Genomic DNA, 24,913 nt, shown 5'->3' with positions numbered 1-24,913 from the left:
TGCAGATTATGGTGAGTACAAGACTTCTTTGTAGAAGGAGAAAGTTGAAGCCACAGGGGTAAGATTGAGAGACACGTTATTAAGTATTACCACAAAATCTCCCTCATATTTATGCCCAAAGAGCTACTTAGAGCCCAAGACAGTACAGGTTTGACTTTGAAATATGTCTCAGCATTTAAAGACACAAAATATGCATACTATTATGCAATATTATCAATAACAGTATCCAAGTCAGTGGTTGCAAAGAGGATGAATGCACGTGACAAGATCAGGGTTTTCCACTCCTGTCTGTTCTTCATGAACCAGGCTACCAAAAATGATACAGAACTACACAATCCTCGGAAGGATTGTATCAGCTAAGACAGTATAACAGAGAGGGACTCTGCGAAACTGAATTTCTGAGGCTTAGGAAGAAGTTTAATGATAGCAATAGCATTTCTTATACTGTTTTTCTAGATATCTCCTTTGTCCCGAAAAGAGCAACCAATAGAGAAAACTCTTCAAAGCAAATCCATTTCAACATTAAATAAAGAATTTAAATTACAAACATTATTAACAAAGGTAGGAATTTGAAATTTCATTTTTATGGTCAAACCAGGGCTTAGGTCTGTGCAGCTAGGTTGATTAGCTACTGCTATGACATTTTCCTTTTTCCTACTCTCATACTATTCAGGCAACAGGACAAGGTGTACCCCACTGTACCTTATGTTGCCAAAATGCAGACAAATCAATATCTATCATTTAAAATGGAATTAATGACACAGGCAGCCATCCAGGTGATCTATAATGATTAAGACAACAATAAAAAGATAACAAAGAGCAGAAGAGATCCTGCACTTCCTGAGAAGCACCATGGACACACAAGTTCAAATACAAGTCAAGTGAGAATTAATTTTCAAATGCCAGAATAAACATCTATGTTCAAGAAAGCGCATGACATATAGACCTAGTTGACCAGACAGTCAATTCAATGCAGAACTTGTACAATGGTAGTTTGTCCTGGTATGATGTACTATGACATTGCAGTATTATTGCCAATGAAATGATGAGTTAATTAGAAGTGTGACCGTGTGCAACACAAATTAGTGATCACTAATACTAGATAGACTATCATATCCACAGTTTAGGATTTGTTTCAATTTTATTAGAAAGGTAGACTATTAGACAAGATAGGTGGGCTTAAGTACAACTTTAGATTCCTGTGTTTTGCTTCCTTAGTTTAAAATCCACATTTTTCCTCAAAAACCTTGTGTTCCAAGACTCAAGCCTTTGCTCTTCCCTAACAATGCACTATACTAAGAATGAACCAATGTAGAGATGTTTTTGAAGAGGTTTCAAAATATTTCCAGATTTCAGAAAGTTTCATTTATTGTAAGCTTTATCTTCTGATAGAAAAAGCAGAGAAAAGAACACACTTTTCCCTTCTAATTTTGCTAAGTACACTTCCTGTGAAAATTTCATGTTTGAAAAGGCCATTTAGTTAATGGTCTAGTCAATTCTGTCCAAAGAACACTTCCTATAGTAAAAGAAAAATACGCCTCCAACAAATAAATGAAAAACTCCAAACTTTTCCCTCAATTTTCATTCCACATAAGGTTATGCTACTTTATGTAACTGAAGTACAGGTCTTATTTACTTTATTAGCACGAAACACATCTCAGTACATTATTTCTATTCTCAGGTGTTTAAAAGCTGTTTGGTATTTTTTTATTGTCATAGTGTCACCTATCCTGCATACTACTGCATTTTCTGATGACTATCATCTAATTAATGTATTTTTCTCCTTAAGTTACTGAAATGGGCATTGCTTTGCTCCCACAGACCAGAAAAAGCATTTGCCTCAGGCTGCAACTGTTTTTGTTTGTAGCAAGAAAATTCAAGAGGATCTTACTGAGTGTCCAAAATCATTCAAAAACCAGCTTTAACCCAGTTTTATCTACAGATGTTGTCTAAGTTATTTTTATCAACACTACTAGTCTTTGACTTGCATTAAGAGACTTTTTGAACAAAACCTGTGCAGCTAGAACTCTCCAAACCATTAAGAAAAAATAAATCACAATCTAAAACAAGTTTGCAGCTTTGGTATATGCAACTATTACAAATCTATGCTGGCAGATGGGACTTCCTAAAGTCCACATCAGCTTTGACAGGCTTGTTATTTGTGAAGGGACCCATTTTTTGCAGGCAAAATAAAACAGCACAAGAACTAAGACACATTTGCTGGTATAGTTATTGAGCTTGCAGCTTCTCATTGAAAATCAAGCTCTACAGCACAGGACCCTTAAATACTTCTTCATCTGCCTCAAACCCAGCTTCTCATAAAAATCTTCAAAGATATCCACAGTTAATTTCTTCCATTAAATTCTGAAATATAGCAATGGTCTGCCTTCCTTTACAAAGAACAGTTTTCTGAATCTCCTGGATACTGCCAGTGTTGATAAACTAAACTCATTCCTCAGTCAGCCTTATGAGTAGAATTGTGTGTGGGAGCAGGCTTTGAGAAATGGTGACACTTTAGGCTATTTATGCACCTCATCACAACTGTTGGCAGCATTAAAGTATTCACAATATTTAAAGAAAATATAAAGAAAATCATTTATAAGAACACAAAATAAATACTTGCTTTGTTACACTTCCTTGTGGAAGAGAACCTCAAAGATGTCATGCCGAGCTGCTAAAATATTCGTATTAGGTATTTTCAGTGTTTATTTCCATCTACTTTGTTGATGTACAGTGTCCATTTTATAAATGCTATGAACTGTTATGCTATCAAACAAACCCATGGAAAAAATAAATGCCACACCCAGCACTGTTTAAAGTATTTTTCTCAAAGTAGAGTTCACTATTCAAGCACATAATAGCTAGTAGCTTTCATCAAAGTAACCTTCAATACTCCATGACCCTTGTTTTGTCTCTCAGCCTCTGAGAAAGGACTAAATTATTTCTAAAAGTTCTTAGGAGTAATACAGTTATTCTTAACTCTTTTTTCCCCTACTTTGTCCTCTTAATCTTGTACATTTCTTCATTAGATAGAAAACATATAGTTTAACACAACACACTAACTAAATAGGAATATTGTTTTTTAAATGTTTACTAAATTGAAGCTTTAATGCTTTGTGATTCTGGTAACAGGCAATGCTGGCAGCACTAATGAACTTGTAAGAAATTGATTAAACTGTTTGCTTGCCATCCAAATAGTAAACATTATGCTTTATCAACAGTTTTGCAGCCTGCGAAAAGTCCACATTGCTTTCAGTAGGAATGCCATACCTAAATAAACCACTGTTTCTTAAGACCTCAAAATGCAAAATGTGTTAGTTGTCCAGAAACAGAGCTCCTAAATGTGTTCCTTCAGAACCGACAAGGATCAACTGGACATTGACAAGGACGCCACGATTTTTTTTTTTTTATATGCACCACCTTTTGAGGCAGTGGATATTCTGACACTACAGCTGTCCTAAATCAGTATCAGATCTCCTCAGCTCTAGACTACCTGATAGCCTTCCCAGAAAGAATTTCAAAATTATAAAAGAGAAGAAAAAAAATCCTAAATTAATGTCTCCATTTGACATTCATGACCTCAAACTTTCCCATGACTGGAGTTACCAGGAGCCTTGAGACAATTTTTTAATAAAGCAAAATAGGCTTCAGCAGCTCCAAGAAACAACAGAACAACTTTTTTTTTTTTTTTTTTTTTTTTTTTAAACAAGCATTACTGATACATTACTAACCAAATCGCCAGTTTCTAGATTTGGTGGAAAAAGGAAATGGAGTATGAATTTTACATCTGTCCTTTTCTGAATCTTATCTGTGGAAGTACCATTTGAATAAAATGACTTACACTATTCTTCTTAATATATAAAAGGACAAGTGGAACAAAAGTCAAATGATTTACTCTATGTGCAAGAGCCAATGATCATAGAATCATAGAATGTCCTGAGTTGGAAGGGATCCATCAGGACCATCAAGTCCAACTCCTGTCCCTGCACAGGGCAACCCCACAGTTCACACCATGTGTCTGAGGGCGTTGTCCAGTCTCTTCTTGAACACTGTCAGGCTTGGGGCTGTGACACCTCCCTGGGGAGCCTGTTCCAGTGCTGCAGCACCCTCTGGGTGAAGAACCTTTTCCTAATGCCCAACCTAAACCTCCTCTGATCAACAGCAATCATGGATAAAAACATTGTAAGGTACTTCTGTCATTTAATCCAAAGAGCTGATGGATCATAAACACAAATTTTACCAAGTTTTTAAAATAGCAGACTACTTCTAGCCCCTCCATAAAGGTCGAATTTGTTGGACAGATAACAAATGGAGACAGGAAGTATTTTTATGGGCTTGTATTTTCCAGAGCCCAAATTGTAGATGTTTTCACTGGTACATTTAGAAGACAGCTTGCATATGACAATTCCTCTTTGCCAAATCTTCTCTGCCTACTTGCGTGTTGCCGTTGCAAATCATGTTCTTGTTTATGCAGACTGTGAAAGATGGATCAAGCTAGCACAACACCAATGAAATTTTTCACTACAGTTAAAAGATGACCCAGCACCTTCTCACGCTGAATAATAGCGCAGCATACGTAATAATTGCCATTTGCAGACCACTGTTTCACTGTAGGGCTAAGGAGCCAAACTTTCAATTTTTGTCTGTATTACAATAATAAAGGATTTCCCCTTTATTAAAGTTTTAAGAAAAATTTAAAAATTAAGAGGGACAACTTAATAAATTACCAACAGGCACTAACAATGACACCAGAAAAAAATAATGAAAAAAAATAACCTAGACTTGGCTGTTTTTCCCAATTTTTTGGACAATGCAACACAGCTGAGTCTTCTAATTCGGCCTTCAAGGTACCTTCTTGGTAAACTGTGTAGTGGGCAAAAATTAATACAGGGGCAAACACACACAGTTAGTTCCCCACGTATGAGAAGAGGGCATAGTAATTCCAACCTGACCTTGAATGTCTCCAGGGATGGGGCATCTACCACCTCTCTGGGCAACTTGTTCCAGTGTTTCACCACCCTCATTGTAAAAATTTCTTCCTCATGCCTAGCCTGAATCTCCCCTCCTTTAGTTTAGAAACATTACCTCTTGTCCTGTCACAACAGGCCCCACTAAAAGGTCTTTCCCCATCTTTTCATAAGCCCCCTTTAGGTAGGAAGACCGCAATAAGGTCTTGCCAGAGCCTTCTCTTCTCCAGGCTGAAAAACCCCAACTTTCTCAGCCTGTCCTCACAGGAGGTGTGCTCCAACACTTTGATCATCTTTGTGGCTTCCTCTGGCCTCTCTCCAACAAGTCCATGTCTTTCCTGTACTGAGGGCTGCAGAGCTGGACACAGGACTCCAGATGGGGTCTCACCAGAGCAGAGTAGATGAGCAGAATCACCTCCCTTGACCTGCTGGCCCAGGATATGATTTGCCTTCTGAGCTGCAAGTGCACATTGCTGGCTCATGTCCAGCCTTTCACCCACCAGTACCCCCAAGTCCTTCTCAGCAGGGCTGCTCTCAATCCCTTCGTCTCCCAGCCTGTACGGATCTTGGGTGTTGCCCTGACCCAGGTGTAGGACCTTGCACTTGGTCTTGTTGAATCTCATGAGGTTCACACAGATCCACTCCTCAAGCCTGTACAGGTCTCTCTGAATACTAGAAATGGTTCAGAGAATACATTAAATTCCAACCTGAAGCCTGACCAGTCATCACATATCCTGCCAGCTCTCTTTCTGTTTTTGAATGTTTTACATTTAAGTGATTTTTTTTCCACTTCAAATTACAAGATTTGTGACTGGATGTTTGTGGCTATTTTTATTACGCTGAATGGAAGTAAGAAAACAAACAATGAATACAATTTATTCAAATATTGTATTACTAAAAAATGTAAACTAAAATTTATAAAAATACTTAGAGTGAAATCAGTAAGAAGTAGGTGATAAAGCTGACAAGTTATTTAGGTAGCAGTTTAAAAAGAGCCACTGTAAATAAGTCCATAAATGAAGTTTAAAAAACCTCACAAAGCATTACTGCCGGCAAGAAACACTATTGGTACTAGAAAAGCAGTATTAAACTGAAGAAGTTCCTGTATATGACAACTTCAGGCGACAGAAATCAGCCACCAGAGGGAGCCCATATAATCTCGCATAAAGGACATCATCATATAAAGAGAAATTTCAGATATGCAGATGAGAATTAAAGAAAATAATTGCCTATATCTAGAAAACTTTACCATAAATTGTTCATAGTCAATGCAATAAAACAGCCCTTCTTAGTACTTCATTTCACATTCATTCTTATTTTTATAGATACAAGTAAGAGCAAGTAAATTCTGCTAAGAACTATAACTAGAATATACTGAAATAAAATAAAATATTTTCTTATGCAGTACCTTTTTAGTTTATTTTGTTCTCAAAATTCAGTATTTCAGAAAGCAGCCCACCATCTAACTTAGTATACCAGCCCACAAATAATACAGAAGGGAGAAGGCCTGGGCCCATAGTCCTGGGAGATTTTGAAGTATTTCCTTCAAAGGGATTTAGGACTGGAATTGTAAGCAACAAGTGACTTTTTTTCTATGACTTTTTTTGTACACCAAGTCAGTATCATTTTTACATTGAATATTTAGATTTATCTGAGGAGCCATCTCCTTCATCAGCATCATGCACAGAAAGACTTACGACATTTGCTCCATGAGTTAAAATACCTTTCTATTAAGAACAGTTCTCAAGTGTAGAAAAGTATTTTTTTTAATCAATAAAAAGCAGTCTTTCCCACACTGGATGTTTCCATCTCATTCTTAGAGGGATGATACCTCACTTTAACTTCCAAATCTTTCTAATTCTCAAAGTTATGTGATTCTAAGTTAACGAAATGAATATAATAGAAGCAGTAACCATAACTAACATCACTAGTAGTCTGTGTTTCTAGGCTCCTATCTTGGACGCTTCACAATTCTTGTGAATTTTTTGTGTTCTTTTACTGCTGAATTTGCCTGTGCTTTCCCTCTGACTGCTCTACAAAGTTGATATCAATACAATAATTTGACACTGTAAAAGAAAATTCAAGGTGCATACCTTTCCACACTAAACACACTACCTTTCCTTAGAATATTTCACTATTAAAAGAGTTGAAGAAATGAAATTTGCTATGATGAAAGCTTTTATTTGGCCCCAGAGAATTCTAATGGGATTTGAAGAGCTTGGTGAAGTAGCAAATAAGTAGAGTGTGTATAACTTCTCCCACTAAAAAAAAAGCGAAGTGTTACTTTTTTTGCAAATACTATGTTGTCTAGCAAAAAGCCACACTAATAACATGGATGACTCGAAGTGCACAGTGCTCTAGGTTACAGTAGCAAGTGTCTTTTTAACTCAAAGTCAATATCCTAAATGCAAGAGGGAGATCCCCAGCCATGATATCTCAGCAGTACCTAGTAAAAACAGGTCGGAGCAGTGAATTTTCATGTATCTTTGTCCTGATTTCAGAACAACTGAACTCGAACCCCTGAAGGTCATGCTTTTTATTTCTTAATCTTTACTGAAAAATTGCAAAATACACAGGAAACATTTGAAATATGTTCCATATACAATCTTACCTCAGCCCACACTGTATCAGCATTGCTAGATCACAGAAAGAATACGAAATAATGTTTAAAACACCTAGTAACCATATTTAACAATTTAATATAAATTCTCAAGGTTTACTCTGTTATGTACATCCTTGCTCTGAAAAAACCCTTTGTGCTTCTATGCTAGAAGACAGAGATGCTAGTCAGGACTCCTGATGCTAAATAAAATAGAAAAAAGTACTACTGAATTCTTGTATTCACATACCTAGTGACTGTGCATTCATGCCCAAATATTAAGGTGAAGTCTTTATTTTTCCTATAACGCTAATTACACAGTACTGAGAGATTGTCTTTTTACACCAGCCCAGGAAAGTCTTATGTATCACAACCAACATGCAGTACTTTCAGGAACTACAACTTCATTTGTTGCTTAGTAAAGAACAATCTACATACAATCTCTTAAAATGCATAATTTTATAAGCTAATCAAATAAACTGATGCAACTGTTCCAGCAGTTCAATAAGCAAGTTTATAGACACATTTGTTCTGAATGTATCAATGAATTTATATTAAATAAGGTTTTGACATACAATTTAAGCATAAACACATAGCAGATATGCAGTTTGTGTAAGGAAATTTCACATGAAGGTCAACATAGAGGGGCTCATAGTTACAAATTGCCATGCTTTAGAACACAAATACTACACGTACATAAAAAAATGTGCATTAATCAATTTCTATGAATCATTAACACCAAAACGAATGAATTCTCAGAATTTGAAATTGCAAGTACATTAAAAATATAACACATTAACGAACAGGCTTTTGACCTTTTATTAGGAGTGGAAATCTACAGTTTTAAAATTAACATTTCCTACTCTGTTATTTTTAATCTCTTACCGGGTCTTTCCTTGCCAGTTCCTTTCGACTCAGCAAATTTCTGTATTAAACTCTCAACTGTAGTATTTGTCATATTATTAATGAACTCTTCATGCACCTTCAAATAAAAAGAAAACACCACGCCACACACAAAAGGAATTTAAAAACCAGTAATCAAAATAACGTCATTAACTTTAAAAAGTAGTTTTCTCTATAGTTAAGGTTTAAAGTACTTCCCTCTAAAATTTATTACAGGGCTTCCAAAAATCAACAGGCGTTTTATCAAGGAAATATTATACTTTCTTTGCTTTAGTAATAGGAAGCATGTGTACAACACAGATACAAACAAGGAATGAAAGAATAGAGCTTGATGGTCAGTTTAGGATTTACTGCCATTTCTTCCATTGAAACAACTTGTGTATATATTACTTTATGAATTTATCAGCAACATGTCCCACTAGCATGTCAGCAAGACAAGCAGTCTCTTAAGTCAGCACCAGTTAAGGGTGTGAACTGTTACTAATGTATTATCACAGCGCCCACCTGCTTGAGTAAAAGCATTACTGTTGTGATGTTTTTGATCCGATAAAGGAAAAACCACATGCTGTTAGTAACAAGTTTTTCCAAGAAGGCAGTATGTATACATTTTAGAAGTAAATAGCATGACTTTTGTGACCATCATCCATTAGCAGAAAACCTTAAAACTGAGGAAAATAGCAACTCAAATCAAGTGTACACAAATAAAACTAAACTTCAAAACATCTAAAAACTAAGGACTACTCATACGGATTATTAATTAAACCAACTTACATCTAAAGAAATTATACTATATAAGCTTCTGTTACGGAGATCCAAAGTGTATCAAAAATTTGGAAATTTTCAGAGCAATATAATTTGAAGTTTTAGTCAAAGAAAAGTACAAGTATCCCGATAACATGTTAAATGAGTGCTAATTTAATAATTAACAACAGAAATTTGAAATACACTAAAAATTCTTCAAATTGTCAAAACACTTTGCTTTCTGTTAAGACAAAATTTATTGAAGCTTTGTAAAATTCGTGATACTGAACTTAAAAATGCAACAAGAAGCCATAAAAATTTGAACTTATGTTGACTTAACCATAATTCGAAAGATGTGATTTTGTAATTACCAGAAACATAGTAAGAAATGTTCCATTTAATAGATAAGAAAAATTTGTTTACTTGGATTATGCTAGATATGATAATATAAAAAATTACCTCTCCTATTTGTGAATGAATTTCTTTTATGGTATTTGAAAATGATTCTATAATTTCTTTCATACGAAGAAGGTGGGTTTCTTCAATGTCTTGAAATTTCTGTAAACAAATACAAGCAATAAACCATAATGAAAATATTTCTTCAAATACTAAACCACACAATTATATTTTTCAGATCATGACCATTGTAATTACCATGTTTAAGAAAAGAAGCTATGAAATAACTATTATGAAATAATTTACTTTAAAATATAATAAATCCTTTTAGAAGCATTATCCATTTTTGCTTACTCTTTAAACTTTTATCTACCTGGATTTTTCAGAATATCTGACCTATTTCTACAAAAAGAAAATACAGTTAGAAGGGTTTAAAAAAAAAAAAAAAGTCTCTATTGTCCATTACCGAAGAGTCTTGTCTTTTCATCTAAACCCAGAAATCTTATTTCTGGATCTGTTTTGCACTTCCTTCTTAGCACCTTCTCCTGCTCACAATATACACATGCTTTCTCTTTTTCTAGTTAAATCTATGCTCTTTTTTGCTTTAAATATGATTCATTTTTTTGATCTTTAAACTCACCATGCATAATCTTTGCAGTTTGTTCCATTTTGCCAAGACATCCAACTGGCAGCCATTTTAAAATAACTTGCAATGTTTTCAATGACCCCTTCCTAGCCAAAGATCAGAACTAAATGTGTCCTCACGTTCTCCAACAGTCAACCGTATTCGTCTTCAAATCTTTACTCCTGCTCTCTCCTAGTTCTCTTCCTATTTCTGTAACTGCCCTTTCAAGTGTGTTCGAACTTTGGAGTACCACTTAATCCTCTCTCCAATATGTAGAGAGTTCTCTGAAGACCATCTTTCCACACTTAACACCTCTTGCTACTCTGATTCACAAACACAACTCCATACGGACAAGTCAAATATCTCTTAACTTCTAAACTCTCAGTCTCTCTTTTCCCATACTTACATGCCTCTCTAGCCATCAATCCAGCAGCCTTCCTCTTAATTATAGAGGATGTGGTCATCCTTTGCAGCCTACTCTATGATGTTACTTCTTAGGGATTGCCTTATTACATAAACAATGTTATTTTGCTTTCAAAACTATCTATGGTCCATATCTATATCTGCTCTCAGTTACTATCAGATACATGTACCAAATGTTACCTTCCAATGTGTGCCTTTTTCCACTACCGAATTTTAACAAAATCAACTTTTGAGACTATGCCAATGATGTTTCCTTCATGTTTGATTTGAGCTCCCCACAAAACTCTGCAAAACAGAGGTACCAGTCTCCTTTAAACTCTTCTCTACAATGCATATCAAAACACTTGGCCATTTGGAGATTTTTTTGTCTCTTATGTTAGTGGAAAGCATCCCCTTCCCCAATTGTTTCCTTATTTCTTGCTTATTTTTTTATACTTAAGATCTAAAGTCTTTGAAGTAGAGCCATCTTGGCCTTGTACAACAGATAATACAAAGATGTTCTGACTAAAGTATAAAGCTAGGTACCATAATACAACTACATTATCCATATCGCAAACATAATCATTAACCAAATTGTTTATTTTCACTTTTGAAAGAGCAGCCCATTTTAAAAACATGTATGAAAATAATTCTGTAGCATTAATGATCCAACAAATGTGAGCCACTTCTTAGTGTTTTAACCTACAGTACAAATGAAAAATCATCAAAAGGATCTTTAGCTGTCCAACTCAGTACACACATTTTAAGTAAGCATTATTCCTTTTTGTAAGTCTGTGTTTTCCTGCAAGTTTTACAATGTTTTTTAAAAATGAATTATTACTCATTCTTGAACTTTATTTATATGCAGACTGCTCAAGAACAAAATCATTCAAACTCAACTCTACTCAGTTCTAGATAAGACAGAAGACTTTTGGAGAATAATTTAGCACTTTCAGCTATTTGATCCATTCCAAGAACTGACTGTGCTATGTGATTTTTTTAAAAGTTGCTAGCAAGATGGAAAATCGGGCAAATAAGACAACATGTTTTCTTAGCAACTGTATAGCAATAGCATAATACAACTATAGCTTTACTCAGAAAAATCTTTCAACGTGAGAAATTTCTGTCAAATCTGATTTCTAAACAACAGTGAACTATATTTTCCTACTTCTTTAATCACAATAAAACCTTCCATGTTTATTGCAGCAAACCCCATAACTAGCAGTTCAAGATTAGGAAGACAATATGTTTCAAAATTTAACCTCTCAAATAATATATCGTGAGTCCCTTCCTTTTGATAACTACAGGTAAGATAGTAAATAATGAAAAAAGGAAAAATACATAAAATCTATGCAACAAGATCGGTGGAGTTTAAGAAGAGAGGATAGCTACGTGAGGACATTACTGAATGATTACCTAGAATAATGCCACAGCAATTCAAGATGTTTGTCCTCAGAAAAATACTATGTGAACAGTATAAGACAAATTTAAGCTAAGCCAACCGATGTTGCACTGAAACAGCTGAGAATGCTCACACTTCTCATTGATTTTGTTTTCAGAACTAGTGTATTTCAAGTGAAATGTGCTGTAAGTTAAGATAATCTAGGCTGTGCTTCATATAGAAGTGGGCTTCCATATATTCAAAAGTGTTGTTATTTTTCCTATCAAATCATGTTAGGAGTAGCCCCCTACAACTAAACTGTAGGTGCAGCTACATCATTATTCTTAAAGCGACTTCCATAGATGTGACTTATACTAGCAGGATGGCAATTTTGATTTCCAGTGTAGACAGATGTGAAAAGTTTCCAAGCGTCCATTATCATGTCAAGTGAAAATTTAAATTTTAAGTAAAAGGGTTGTTGCAGTTAAGGAATTAAATTCAGCTTACTGTGGTTTGTAGTGAGACATAACTTTGCACCATTTTTGTATTGGGAAAACCCAACCCAAATCAAAGAGATCCTAACTGTACCTGCCTCCCCCTGCTCCCAAACAAACAAACAAAACCCAAAGCAGCCCAAAAGCGTGGTGAGGTTTTTTCCAGCTGTAACATCTGATACAGTAAAACGATTTGTTCTCTCTCTCTCTCTCTCCATATCTCAGCCTGGTTTAAATATCCAATACCTACCTAACAACACAAATAAGAAAGCTGAACAAAGAGCACCTTCATGTTCTGTCTCTAGATACAAAATAAGGTGTTATAGTTCTTTTCTCATCCTTTGTTGTCATGGGTTGTTCAAATGGATTTTTTTTTTTTAGTACATGACGAAAAGCCCAACTAATTTGCTTGCTGAAAGCCGCTACATTTTTCTTCACGAATTCACTGACAATAAAATCTATTTCAAATACTCTTCATGTTTATCTTCTGTCAGTTCTAAACAAGAACTCCTTTTCATTACTCACGTCTTCATTGCTCACTGGAGACAAGTTTACACTGCAATTTAGCAAGGCCAGCTTGTTAAAGTCATAGTTAATTTTTTCTTATTGTTTCAGAGAGCAATAAGTCAACTGCTATAAACACCATCTCTTTCTTGTGAGGCACAGGTGTCAAACATCCAGCCCACCACTTTGTTCCCACCCTTGTGCAGGTGTGCACATTGCACTGCAGGAACAGGAGAACGGAGTTTGAACGAGTTTGGCACCCCTGCACTACTGGGTTATCATTGCAACGAAATTATGGTAACAGAAAACACCTTTTGGGATTTCTCTGTGCACAGAACAAATGGGCCTTGCAGAAGAAAGCACAGCGTAGTTTTTGAAATAACTTTGTTCTGTTTGTTTGTTTTTCTCTGAGGTATTTATAATTTTACCAGCTGTATATTGCATTATTACGTGATGCCAGCGTTTCCCTCTCCTGCTTGTGCTAACAGGAATATCTCAAGTTGCTCAAGCGAAGTGTGGAGGAGTAGTATGATGTATTTCTATGGTATTTCTGATTAGAAAATGTGTTCATGTGTAACATTCTGGAAGATGAGGAGGGTCAGAGAGGAGAGAAGGATCGGAAAAGCTAATGGCTGCATAAGAGTACCTGAATGTTTTATCCCTTTTTAGTTAATATGTAATTGCAGTTATTGAGTGGAAACTATTGAGTTTCCACTAGTGCTATTGAAACTGGTGAAACTAGTGCTATTGAGTTGCCATGGAATGGAAAGAAGCCACACACCATTTCTGATTCCGAAAGCCTTTTACTTTCCTGTTGCTCTCAAAACCAGTTTCACATCTAGTAGATTATTACAAATATTTGCTCTTGTTAATTAAAACCAACTCTAGCATTCAAAAATGCAAGACTTAAATCTGTTTGATTAAGCTTATATAGACCTTTTAAAGCAGGACTGTATAAACGTAATTTTAGGACTGTATAAGTAGTCCTAAAATTACATTCAGCCTTTTGAAGGTAACTGCAAGGCTGATGTGGATCCTGGTGAAAATGAGTTTGACACCCCTGTTTTAAGGTAACAAATCAACAGCAGACAGCTTTTGTGAGACCAAGATTTAACGCAACCTGACTGAACTTGCTCTGCAGTGGATCAGAAGCATTCACAGGATCTATTTCAGTGGGGGTTCAGTAACTTCCAGAGCAAGGTAAATAAAAAAGAGGCAGAAACTTCTTGATCCAAATGAGCTGCACTTGTATATGACTTGAGACAAATAAACGGAAAAGATCAGTATTTTTTCTGGAATTACTTGATTTCTTTGTAGCAAGAGGCGGGGTCTACAGCAGAAGAAGTCAGGCTGCATTACAATTCATACAAATTACGAAATGGTGGAGTTACTAGAATGCTTATGGAGAAAATACAACAGTTAAATTAACAGGAACACTACAAAAAAGTTACCATTTTGGGTAGCAGGAGTAGGTGTTCACATCAGTTTCATTCCACCTACTCTTATTTCTGGAAACTCTCCCGGAGGAATGTTACACTTCAATGATTCTTTTCTTGCTATTATATTATACCTGTTTCCAAAATTGTTTTAAGATACATATTAATTAAATTTGAAGAGGTTGCCTATTCCCCAAATTCTCAAGTGATTGTAACCACACATGCCAGTCCTAATCCAAATCAAGTTGCCTAGAGATAACTGATACATAAATATTTTAACTTACAGTAGACACACACAATGCTAAGGAAACAGACGTAAATATGTAAGGCGGACACATACGCGAGCAAGTTCAGGCCAGTGTCACATTAAGCCAGCTTAAAGATGCAGTCCTCTGCCCTTGGTACCACGTTGCCTCTGTCTTTGTGCCAGCACAAATACTTGTGTGATCTCTTAATAAATCAGACTGCAGGTCTCTTCTGGGTTAAAGTCAACCTTCTTTCATACATTAGTTTTAGCAGGATTAGTTCTACAAGACAGTTCCTTGCATAAATACTTGACAAAGGAAGAAGTATGGAAATAGGACAACTGCTACTTTGACAGCAATGCTAACTTAAAACATGTCTTGAAAACAAGTCTTTGCACATCAGGGATAAGAGAGAAGTACAACAGGTCTTATGGCCCAGACCATGGTACCCATACTTTTTCTTGTTGAACTTTTATTTTTTAATAAAGCCTTTTTATACCACTGAGTAACTGCAATCCTCAGTGCTTCACACTCTACAATGAAAAAAACAGCATTTAAAAGTAATCTTTTTTCTTTTTCTTTTTTCTTTTAAGAGAGAAAAATAATGTACATAATTTAACTCAAACTGAAAAGCGTAAGGACTGCAGCTCCCTCAACCAGAACTTGGCCAGGATACTGCACTAAAAGATGCCTTCTGCAAAGTCTTCAAGGAAAGGCTGTCAAGACTCCTAATGTAATAGTCATGTCAAAGAAGAATTTTGCAGTAGCATGCCTGGGCACTTCATTGCAAATGTCTGGATGGGGGAGGGTGGGAGGGGTGGAAGAGAAGAGTTCTGGTATGTGATACATGTGGTAACCTTTCTCTAATAGCTGTGTTGAGTATCTATTTGGAGATGAACTAGATCAAATTCTAATGAAGTTCTCAAAGCAGGAATGCAGCTTACAGTTTAGGAGAGGGCAGCTTATTACATATCAGCCTACACAATCCCCATGCTGTGAAATCCGTATTACCAAGGAGTTAAAGAAAATCCTAACACTTTCCCACTTCTGTGTTAAAAACACAAGAATGACTGTATCTCCCTAATATCTCCATCTAGGCCCAATAATGAATCTTTGAAACTAATGAAGAGAGGAAGGAATTTTCAAGAAAAATAAAACTCCCATCTTGTAAAAGTTTTACCAAACCAAGAAACATATACAAATAAGTATGTCAACCAGTCCTCAACTACTACTACTAAAAGCAGAATCGATGAAGTTTGATTTTTGAGATTTGAGGCAATGGAAAAAGGTCTGATACCAATAGATCTGAAAAAGAAACCTTAAAATGTAACAAGCAGCAGCATATGCAATCATACAGAGAACTTGATAGCCTCTGGAATACAGATTAAAAGTCTTTTAAAAAAACCCAACAACATAAACTTGAACAGATGTAAGGACTTTTCACAACCTCAGGTAAACCCTGGGAAGACACTTTAACAAGGTGTAACTAAAGTATTTTGCTGGAATGATAATGAAAAAACCATGACAGATCCCAGTATTAAAACTCCTATGAATGAGTTCTGAGTGTACAGCGATTCACAAGAATTCTCACATGATCGCAATGCATCTGCAATACTTCCAGAAGTTAATTTTGTTTTCTTCCTAAAAATTTATTCTAAAAGTCTTTCGAGAGTGCTAGTGTTCAACTGTGTCATTCAAGGACAGTGCCATCACAACATAAGTGGTAGTGTTTGCATCTCAAACATATTACTTCTCACATTATTGTTCATATCAGTTCCCACAGAAGATCATTCTATGTTGAACCAATTTTTCAAAAGCTTTGGTTTCAGATGTCTTCAGAGATGAAATAGCACATATTAATCTATTTTAAAGGTAACTCATTTACTATAAGCCTTACCTGTGCAGTTTCTGTCATTTTCTGTTCAAAATCAGTTTTAAATGCAGCATATTTCTCAACATATAGTTTATAGGTATCTGTAGCTTTCTTTGTTTTAACTGCTGCCTGTAGATCAGTACAAAAAAAAAAAGTGTCAAATGTCACACATACAATCTAATCCAAGGTGTTTAAAGTCACTATTAAAAAAATTCAGGGGCATATCAAAACAGTGAAGCGTCAAAACAGATTTTCACCACTAAATAACTCATATTCAAGCCATTAGAGATTTCTATCGAAAGCTATACATAAACCACATTAAAAAGCAACAAAGCAATCACCTCATTTAAATTCCTTCCACTTATCAGCAATGACTGATTTATAATATACTTATTTTGAAATAAAATTTGTACTGCTGAAGTTAACTAATTAGCCTTTGTCAAATATTTAGATCTGCAACAGAAAAACAGGAAGAAAGTAGGGCTGAAATACAGACCAGTTATTTGTGAAATTCCGAAAGAGTCAATAATTAAAAACAGAGTTCTCTGTTAGAAATGAAGGAAGAAATTCAGAAGTATCGGCATTACAACAATGTAAATTTTAAGGCTAAGAGATATTTGAAAGTGAATACAGAACATACTGATGGGCAGATTTATGCAGCTCAGTGTTGTCTATAATAGTATTTTTTGATTTTTAACATTTTTTTGTTGTTCATAAACCAAAATAATATTTTTCTGGGGATTTAATATTCTTAAAAGACAAAATACAGGAGAATCCCAGTATTACATGAAGAACAGAAGTGAATGAAGTGATTTTTTGTGGCAGCGAAAAAGTTATTTTCAAAGTTTACAGCATGACACACAAGATGGATTTTTTCAAACCTTCGATATTCTTGCTATTTCCAAGTTAAAAGCCGATGAAAAAAATTGTCTTGAACACCAGCTTTTTTTCTAGCTTCTTTGTTCAACATGCTTATTTTATCTCACTGAAATTTTCCATCCGTTGTAACTCCAAAGTATTCCGGAATTGTTCATGACATCAGTGAAGACAGCTGTATATTTACTATTTGTTCTAGCTATGAATAGCTCTCCTCCTCTTTTTCAAATTAATTACATCTGTCCCACAGTAAAAACAGAAACTATTTCTCACTTGCAATGACTTCTAAAGCTGACCACTATCTATAACTTTCAAGTGAATTAATACAGAGGTGCTGTGCTGGTTTGACTGAAAGTCAATTAATTTGCTTCATGAAGTTAAAAACTTTCTTTTTCTTACCTAGAACAGTCATTGTTTGGATTTAGTTTGAGAATGAGAACACAACACCCTGGAACAGAGTTGATATTTTTCTTCAACACCTTTCCAGTGTCTTAGAGTTGGAACAAAGAGAACGTAAGAGCTTACTGGTGTCTTAGTTGTTGTCTGGGAGCCAAGGCCTGTTCTGAGCTCTGTGCCTGCAGGTGTGAGGAGCGAGGAAGGGGGGCAGGGATGGGGCAGAGCTTGACTGACATCCAGGGTGATCAGTGACAATATGCCATCCCATTAGCATCATGCTTCGTATTTAAGGACAGTTGGATTTGCCAGCAAGGGAGATGGAGACCTGTTCTGGTTTCTGCTCCGTTTTGGTGGAATTCCATTTGGGAGTTCTTTTAGTTCAGCCTTTTGCCATTTTGACAGTGGCCTCTGGGTCTTTCTGCCTTTTTGGCTTTTTTCGCTCTTCCCTCCCTGAGACCGGCTGTCTGGGACCAGGAAGCTCTCTCTTCTTGGGACTGGCTGCTCAGTGCAGGCAGTTTGTGAGGAATTGCATTGAGTATCTTTTATTTTATATTCTATTTTCCATTATATTATATTATTTTGTTATTTTATTAAACTGTGTTTATCTCAATCCACAAGTTTCTCTCTTCCCTTTTGACTCTCTCCCCTATTTGGGAGAGTGAGTGAGCAGCTATTGTGGTTATATTGCTAGTTTGGGTTAAACCATGACAGATGCCCTCTGGAGAGTCATATTCTGCAATTTACAGGAGGAAAAATAACTGAAAATCGTGAGTAATGATATAGTGTTAGCACTTTTTCACTTGAGGAAATACCAGTTGGGACTTCAAAGGAGAGGAACCAAGGTTACAGTTCCATTTTTCCAGTTGCAAATAAAACTCTAGCAGATTTTAGTTGCGTAGTGTTCTAAACCCAGCATAACAAAGCCTGAACATACTTCACTGTATGAAGAATATGGATCCTTCAGGCATTAAAAGAAGAACATGACAGGTTGTATCAAACCCATCAGTTGTTTGTCCTGAATTTTACTTTATGATTCTCACTCTTGCACATTCACACAGGGAAATTACCAAGAAGAAAATAGTCCTATCTTGTTTCCCAAATGCCATTTACTACTCTGAAAGTACAAGGTGCTCTATTAACACTTGGTTTTAAAAATAATTAAAGACTGCTTTGCAATAAAATTATTCCAAACATAATCATTGAAAAGGAAGGAAACGCCAAGTTAAAATATTTTAAAAATAAGGTTTTTCATAAAGCATTATATAATCTCCATTTGCATGAGATTTTGGCAAAACCAAAACATTCACTGTCTCTTGTAATCATGTTTAATGATGAGCAGAATCATGAGTGTTATGTGCTGATGAGCATCTACAAAAAACACCTGCTCATCACGACAGACAAAATGACAAAACATCTGAACATTGTATGATTAACTAGTAATCTCTTCTGAAAACAGGATGTGTTTATTCTCAGGTGCAGCAATTGATAGAACTCTATTTAGTAGATTTACAGTTAGTGAAAGAATAAAGATCAGTCAAGATTTTTTGTCAAGTCACTACAAATAGAGAAGTTCACATGTCAGAGAACAACAGGAAATTATTACACAAGTTAACACTAACATTCAGCTGCAATGAAAACTGCAGGGTCTCAGACACCTCCTCAAATTGTTCCATAAAGTATTTCTGCAAATATCTGGCTCTTAGCATATTTGTGTAGATCCTCTGCTTTCTGATTAAGTAGTTATTCTGCAGTTTTGATAGAAAATGCATTTCATGTGCTAAAAGTAACAAACCTATTATCTGACAATGGAAAAATAAATAAATACAATGGTTGTCACCATGTTTCTGAAATTACGAGTGTAAATTTGAATAAAGACATGACTGAAGAGATCTGAAAGTCACGGTTACCTGCTCCTACTAGAAATTTTTTAAGTACTTGCTGAGCATTCAACTATGGCCTAATTGTTCAAACAGAAGTATCTAGAGAAGATGCATAAAACAGTAAATTCGTCCTATAGTGCTTCCCCTTTCTCCCTTCTCACATAGAAATCAGTCAGACTGAACTTTTTTTTTTTTGTTTCCAACTGAACAAGGACAACGTTGCATCTTAAAAACAAGCCCTCCATCAAGTCAACTTTTCCTACTGAAAAGTTTCAATCTATTTACAAGAATTCAGAAAAATCATACTTTGAATAGACTGACAGGAAAACATTTGCCAACCCACATTTTTCTGATTCATCTCTAGAATCCAAAACAGACTGGCATTTGAGACAGAAGCTAGGAAAAAAATGCTAGATTTATATCAAAGATAAAACAATCAGAACACGGTCAACAGGATCACTTTAGTCATCAGTGAAAAGACAAAAACCAACTCTATCTGCTCCATCAATATAGGAGTACAAAAGGCACTACAACTGTTCTAACAAGAACAAGAGTCTTACACAGATCAGGAAATCGAAATGGAAATAGGCAGAGGTATCAAGATTTAAAAAGAGAAGACATATTTAGAGACAGGAAAATATGACCTCTTTCCTCTACTACTTAGTTTCCTGAAAACAGGAAAAAGCTACACTGACAACTTCAGGTCAAGGGAGATCATCCCTCTAGTCAGCACTGGTGAGGCCACACTTGGAGTACTGGATCCAGTTCTGGGTTGTCCAGAGCAAGTCCAGTAAGGGGCCAAAAAGATGACGAAGGTCTGGAGCATCTCTCTCACAAGGAAAGGCTGAGAGAGCTCGGACAGTTCAGCCTGGAGAAGAGAAGGCTCAGGTGGATCTTCAATGTATGCAAACACTTGAAGTCAGAGTGCAAAGAAGTCAGAGCCAGGCTGTTTCCAGTGGTGCCCAGTGACACGAACAGAGGCCATCAATGGGCACAGACTGAAACACAGAAGGTTCCCTCTGAACATCAGGAAATACTTTTTCCTCTGAGGGTGACTGAGCAATGGAACAAGCTGTCCATAGAGCTGGAGGAGCCTCGATCCTTGGAGACATTCAAAAGCTGTCTGGATGTGGTATTGGGCAACTGGCTTGAACAGCAAGAGGTACATTCCAACCTCATCCATTTTGTGATTCTGTGAATGGATCAAGCTCCCGCAAGACCCAAGGGCAGTACTAAATACAACAACAAGATAGTCATCCCTTGGGTTTTTGCTCTGTGAAACTGGAACCTGTTAAATTAGTGCTGAAAGTAATGTTAACTTGGTTTTCTTCACAATGGAACAGGCTTCAAATACTCATATAATTAGCTACTTTATCTCATTGAAAGAACTACACAAAACCTCCTGCCACTTAAATCTATAGCAAGGGCATTGAGGGTTTGCATATTTACCTAAGGAAATGTATCCAAAACATAACAGGTGCTGAAACAATAATATGTAATTTCTGTAAAAGCACTAAACAATATTATCGTATGATGCAGGTATTTACAAAATAAAGAATTAGAACTGCAATGCAGATAGAACAGATAAGGAAGTAACTGTAAACAAAATAGAATTAGTTATTCAAATTATAAGGCACACTATGATATAGTCACAACTACTACTTTTAAATACTTCTAGTCCTTTCTGAGCATTTCACTTACAAATACAATGTGAATGTTTTACTGATTGAGAATAGGATGAATTAAAGTCACAGAACTACCTTATCAACTTCTCTCTGTGTCGCTCCTTCCTTTTTCAAACGTTCTTGTTCAACACACTTTGCATTGTAGTTTTCCTTTGATTTCTGTAAGGCCTGAGTGATACTTTGAATATTTTGCACTGCTTCCAATGTTCCTGAAACATCTTCTTTAGTCTGCCAAATATCACATAGTCGTCAAAACCAAACCATTTTAATTTTGAACAACAGATGTTAACAAGTCCTTGGAAATGTATAAGAAAAAAAATTAATAACCTTCTTATAAGCTTTGATTTGTTCATCTCCATACTTGTGAACTTCTTTTATTAGCTCTTGTAATCTCCGCACAAGATCCAAGTGACAGCTTGCTAGTTTTTCTGTTGAGGTTTTGAACACATCCCAAACTGGTGCAAATGTCCTAGATTGAGGAAAACAATATGTAATGTTCATCTGGATTTTTTCCTTGTAGTTGTCAGTAATTTTTTTTAATAGTGTTAAAGTATAATTGATAAGTTTACAGAAGTTCAGTCCTGTTCCTAAAATTGAAACAAAAAAAACCAACAACTGCTATAAATTTGTATTAAATATGTTTCAAATTTACTTGGAATCCTATCTACTAATTTTTCCATGTTTTATGTTTTACTTCTATTGACTCTAATCAGTAAAACACAGCAAAAATCACTTAATCTTCTCTGTCATAAGCACACAATAATGACAAGCAATATTCCCAAAGATGATGCAAGAGCAGCTCAAAATTTAACATGTAGAAGTATTTGTACATGTATACTTGAATAGTTCAAACAATTCAGAAATTACTTGGTTATTTAACTTTTACTTGTCTTATATCATAACAGCCACAAGACGCAGGAAAAAAAAAAAAAAAACACAACAAAAAACACTGGTAAAGATGGTCTGCCACTAAAAGGGATTTACTGATTAACAGAGATTAACCAGAATGCAAAGGAAGGTGGGGGACAGGTCATTGCTCTGATTCAGATTTCTCTACTGGACGGACTTCTCCAGCTTTTCTAAAGATAGGCTTCTACCTCGGTTTCCTGGTTAATGCTGCTGAAAAACATCAAAACTATATATAGCCTTTAAAGCACTGATGTTCAAACTAGCATGCCGCTACAGAACATTTGAAGAGCAGCAGCAACTGGTATCCACTGATGAAAACTCCCCGCATTTCTAGCTGTGATTACTACAAATAAAAAAATGCATCCTCATCTAAGAAGTCTGAGTTGTTGGCATAATCTTTGTAATGAAAAAATATCCAACCATTCCAGTTTTTAAAAATATACCCCCTCTATATAATGTAAATTAAACTATAGAATAAATCTACTAAAAAATCTCATTCCTGACATCTCAGAGGACACAGATAACACTTCAGAAAGCAGAAATAATACAAATAGATAAATTTACTGCCACATTTGCAGACCATATGTTCTCTCTTCAGAATAAAAACCATAGGCTTGGGAGGACAGAATAGAAAGTCACATTCTTTATTACGTCTGAAAAGAACTCAACCTTAAACACAGAGGAACAGACAGTTCCCCTGTGGTTTTGTTTTTTTGTTTATTTTGGGTTTTTTTAATATGAATAAAGAACTGTACTGTCTTTTGCTTTGTCATAGTTACATTACCATCAACATCATCAATAAAATATTCAGAATCAAACTTGATTCCTAACATGTATACGGTTAATTATTTCTCTCATGTACACTTACCCAAGTTGTGTGTAATTGCTTGCTGATTTGGCTAGTTTTGTCATTGACCTTGAATATGCCTCCTCTATTGTAGCCCTGTCAAAGTAACCCATCAAAAGCATCATCAAAATTTGGAAGATATTTGAAGACAGATGAATATGCATTCTAAAGCTGCAAAACAGAGGACTTTTAAATTTAGCTGAAAATGACTCCATTGTAATGACACTTCAAAAACTTTATTTTAAAAAAATCACAGTATATTTTAAATATACATATATATCTAAGAAGCCTGTAACAGAAAGTTGCAGGGAACAGATACAAGAAACCCTAAGGACCCAAGACTTGAAAAAGATGATTCCTCTTACACTCTCTGCTGTTCCTCTCTGCCTTTAACATTCTTTAGTAACAGTCACAAGAAAGCAACATAACAATCACCTGCCTAGCACTGTCTAAACAGCAGAGATTTACAGAGCAAAAAAATGAAATAATTTGTGATGGAAACATTAAAATAAACAAACCAAAAGCTTATTGAGCAATCACACTAAATAAAATGGGGTCTCGTCTTTTTTATAAGCGGATTTTTGTGTTTTGTGGTTTTGTTGTTTGTTTGTTTGTGGTTTTTTGTTTCTGTTTTGGTTCAGGTTTTTTTTTAAGTAACTTGTGTTTTGGGGATCCAAAATCCAAGGGTTGGCATAGATTCCTCCTTAGAACCTCTGCTGAGTCAATTGCCTTGGAATAGCAGTCACACACAGCGTATGACAGCAGTGACTCCCTGCGATGTCTTTCCCCATCAGTCTTCCTCGCCCTCCTATTACTAAGGTAAAGATATACACTATTTTAATTTCCCATGCTAAATCTATAATCAATATGTAGTGTCAACTTAGATTTAGAAGCATTCTGGATTTGAATAAATACTGTAATTGCCTTTTCTTGAAAATACAAAAGCTTGAAGCAATTTCTTTCCTCCTTTATTCAGGAGCAAAAGAGAGAAGGGAGATGAAGAATTCACTCCTCTCTCAAGTTATACCATGACTATAACCACTGAGGCAGAGGTTTTTCATTCTCCTTCACAGCAACACTTTCCAAGCAAAAAAGAGTTTTCGTATGAAAATATGAAACAAAGTAGCAGTTGTCACCTGAAACAGTGGGGCATGTATTTAAGCCTACTGGACTTCCAAAGTAACTATCCAGTCAGCTAGACAATCAATTTGGAGAAGAGGATTAAACTGTAAAATGTAATAACTCAGTTACATTTTAAATCTCACCCACAAACAACCGCAAAGTTATTCACCTTAAAAAAGTCAAATAACTTTATTATCCTTCCACATATATAAGTATTTTTGATGATATGAAAAAGTTTAAGTTTCCAAGGTCTGGAATTCTTGTTCACTGCACAGCAACAAGTGCATATGTACAGACATCCAGAAAAGACACTGATGTTTAATTAATTAACAGGATGAACAATATATTTTGATTGATTATCAATACCTTCTATCAAAGCTTTCTAGTTTGATAGCTCAGTGCCTTTTTTTTCCCTGACCAAAATCCACACTTCTTTTCTTTGGAACAATTTACCGCATACTTACCTGAGCAATCTCCACAAAACTAGAGTTCTGTTTACCACATCTTATCAACATATGACAGTTACAAAGCCTGACAACCGAAAGATGCTGTTATTGACCAGTTGGGCACTTATATCCACATCTGTGCTGTCAACTGACTACCCAGAGCAGGAATGCCTCAGTAAATTAATT

The 24,913-nt window shown here is 35.5% G+C and overlaps 1 protein-coding gene across 4 annotated transcripts in view; it reads right to left on the bottom strand.

Annotated features, from left to right (window-relative positions):
* FCHO2 (FCH and mu domain containing endocytic adaptor 2) overlaps window positions 1-24,913 on the bottom strand; it is a 97,564-nt gene that overhangs the window by 58,398 nt on the left and 14,253 nt on the right. For all 4 annotated transcript variants that reach the window (XM_065655682.1, XM_065655683.1, XM_065655684.1 and 1 more), the window contains exons 3-8: window positions 23,181-23,255; window positions 21,731-21,872; window positions 21,479-21,631; window positions 16,591-16,695; window positions 9,670-9,768; window positions 8,452-8,548 (exon numbers count right to left, since the gene is read on the bottom strand). In XM_065655682.1, coding sequence (XP_065511754.1) covers window positions 8,452-8,548; window positions 9,670-9,768; window positions 16,591-16,695; window positions 21,479-21,631; window positions 21,731-21,872; window positions 23,181-23,255 — 671 coding nt within the window. The remainder of the gene's footprint in view (window positions 1-8,451; window positions 8,549-9,669; window positions 9,769-16,590; window positions 16,696-21,478; window positions 21,632-21,730; window positions 21,873-23,180; window positions 23,256-24,913) is intronic.

The sequence above is a fragment of the Caloenas nicobarica genome, chromosome Z, assembly GCF_036013445.1.
Source record: "Caloenas nicobarica isolate bCalNic1 chromosome Z, bCalNic1.hap1, whole genome shotgun sequence".
In the NCBI taxonomy this organism is placed as follows: domain Eukaryota; kingdom Metazoa; phylum Chordata; class Aves; order Columbiformes; family Columbidae; genus Caloenas; species Caloenas nicobarica.
Note: the sequence above shows the minus strand (reverse complement) of the source record. Positions and strands in the feature narration are given on the sequence as shown.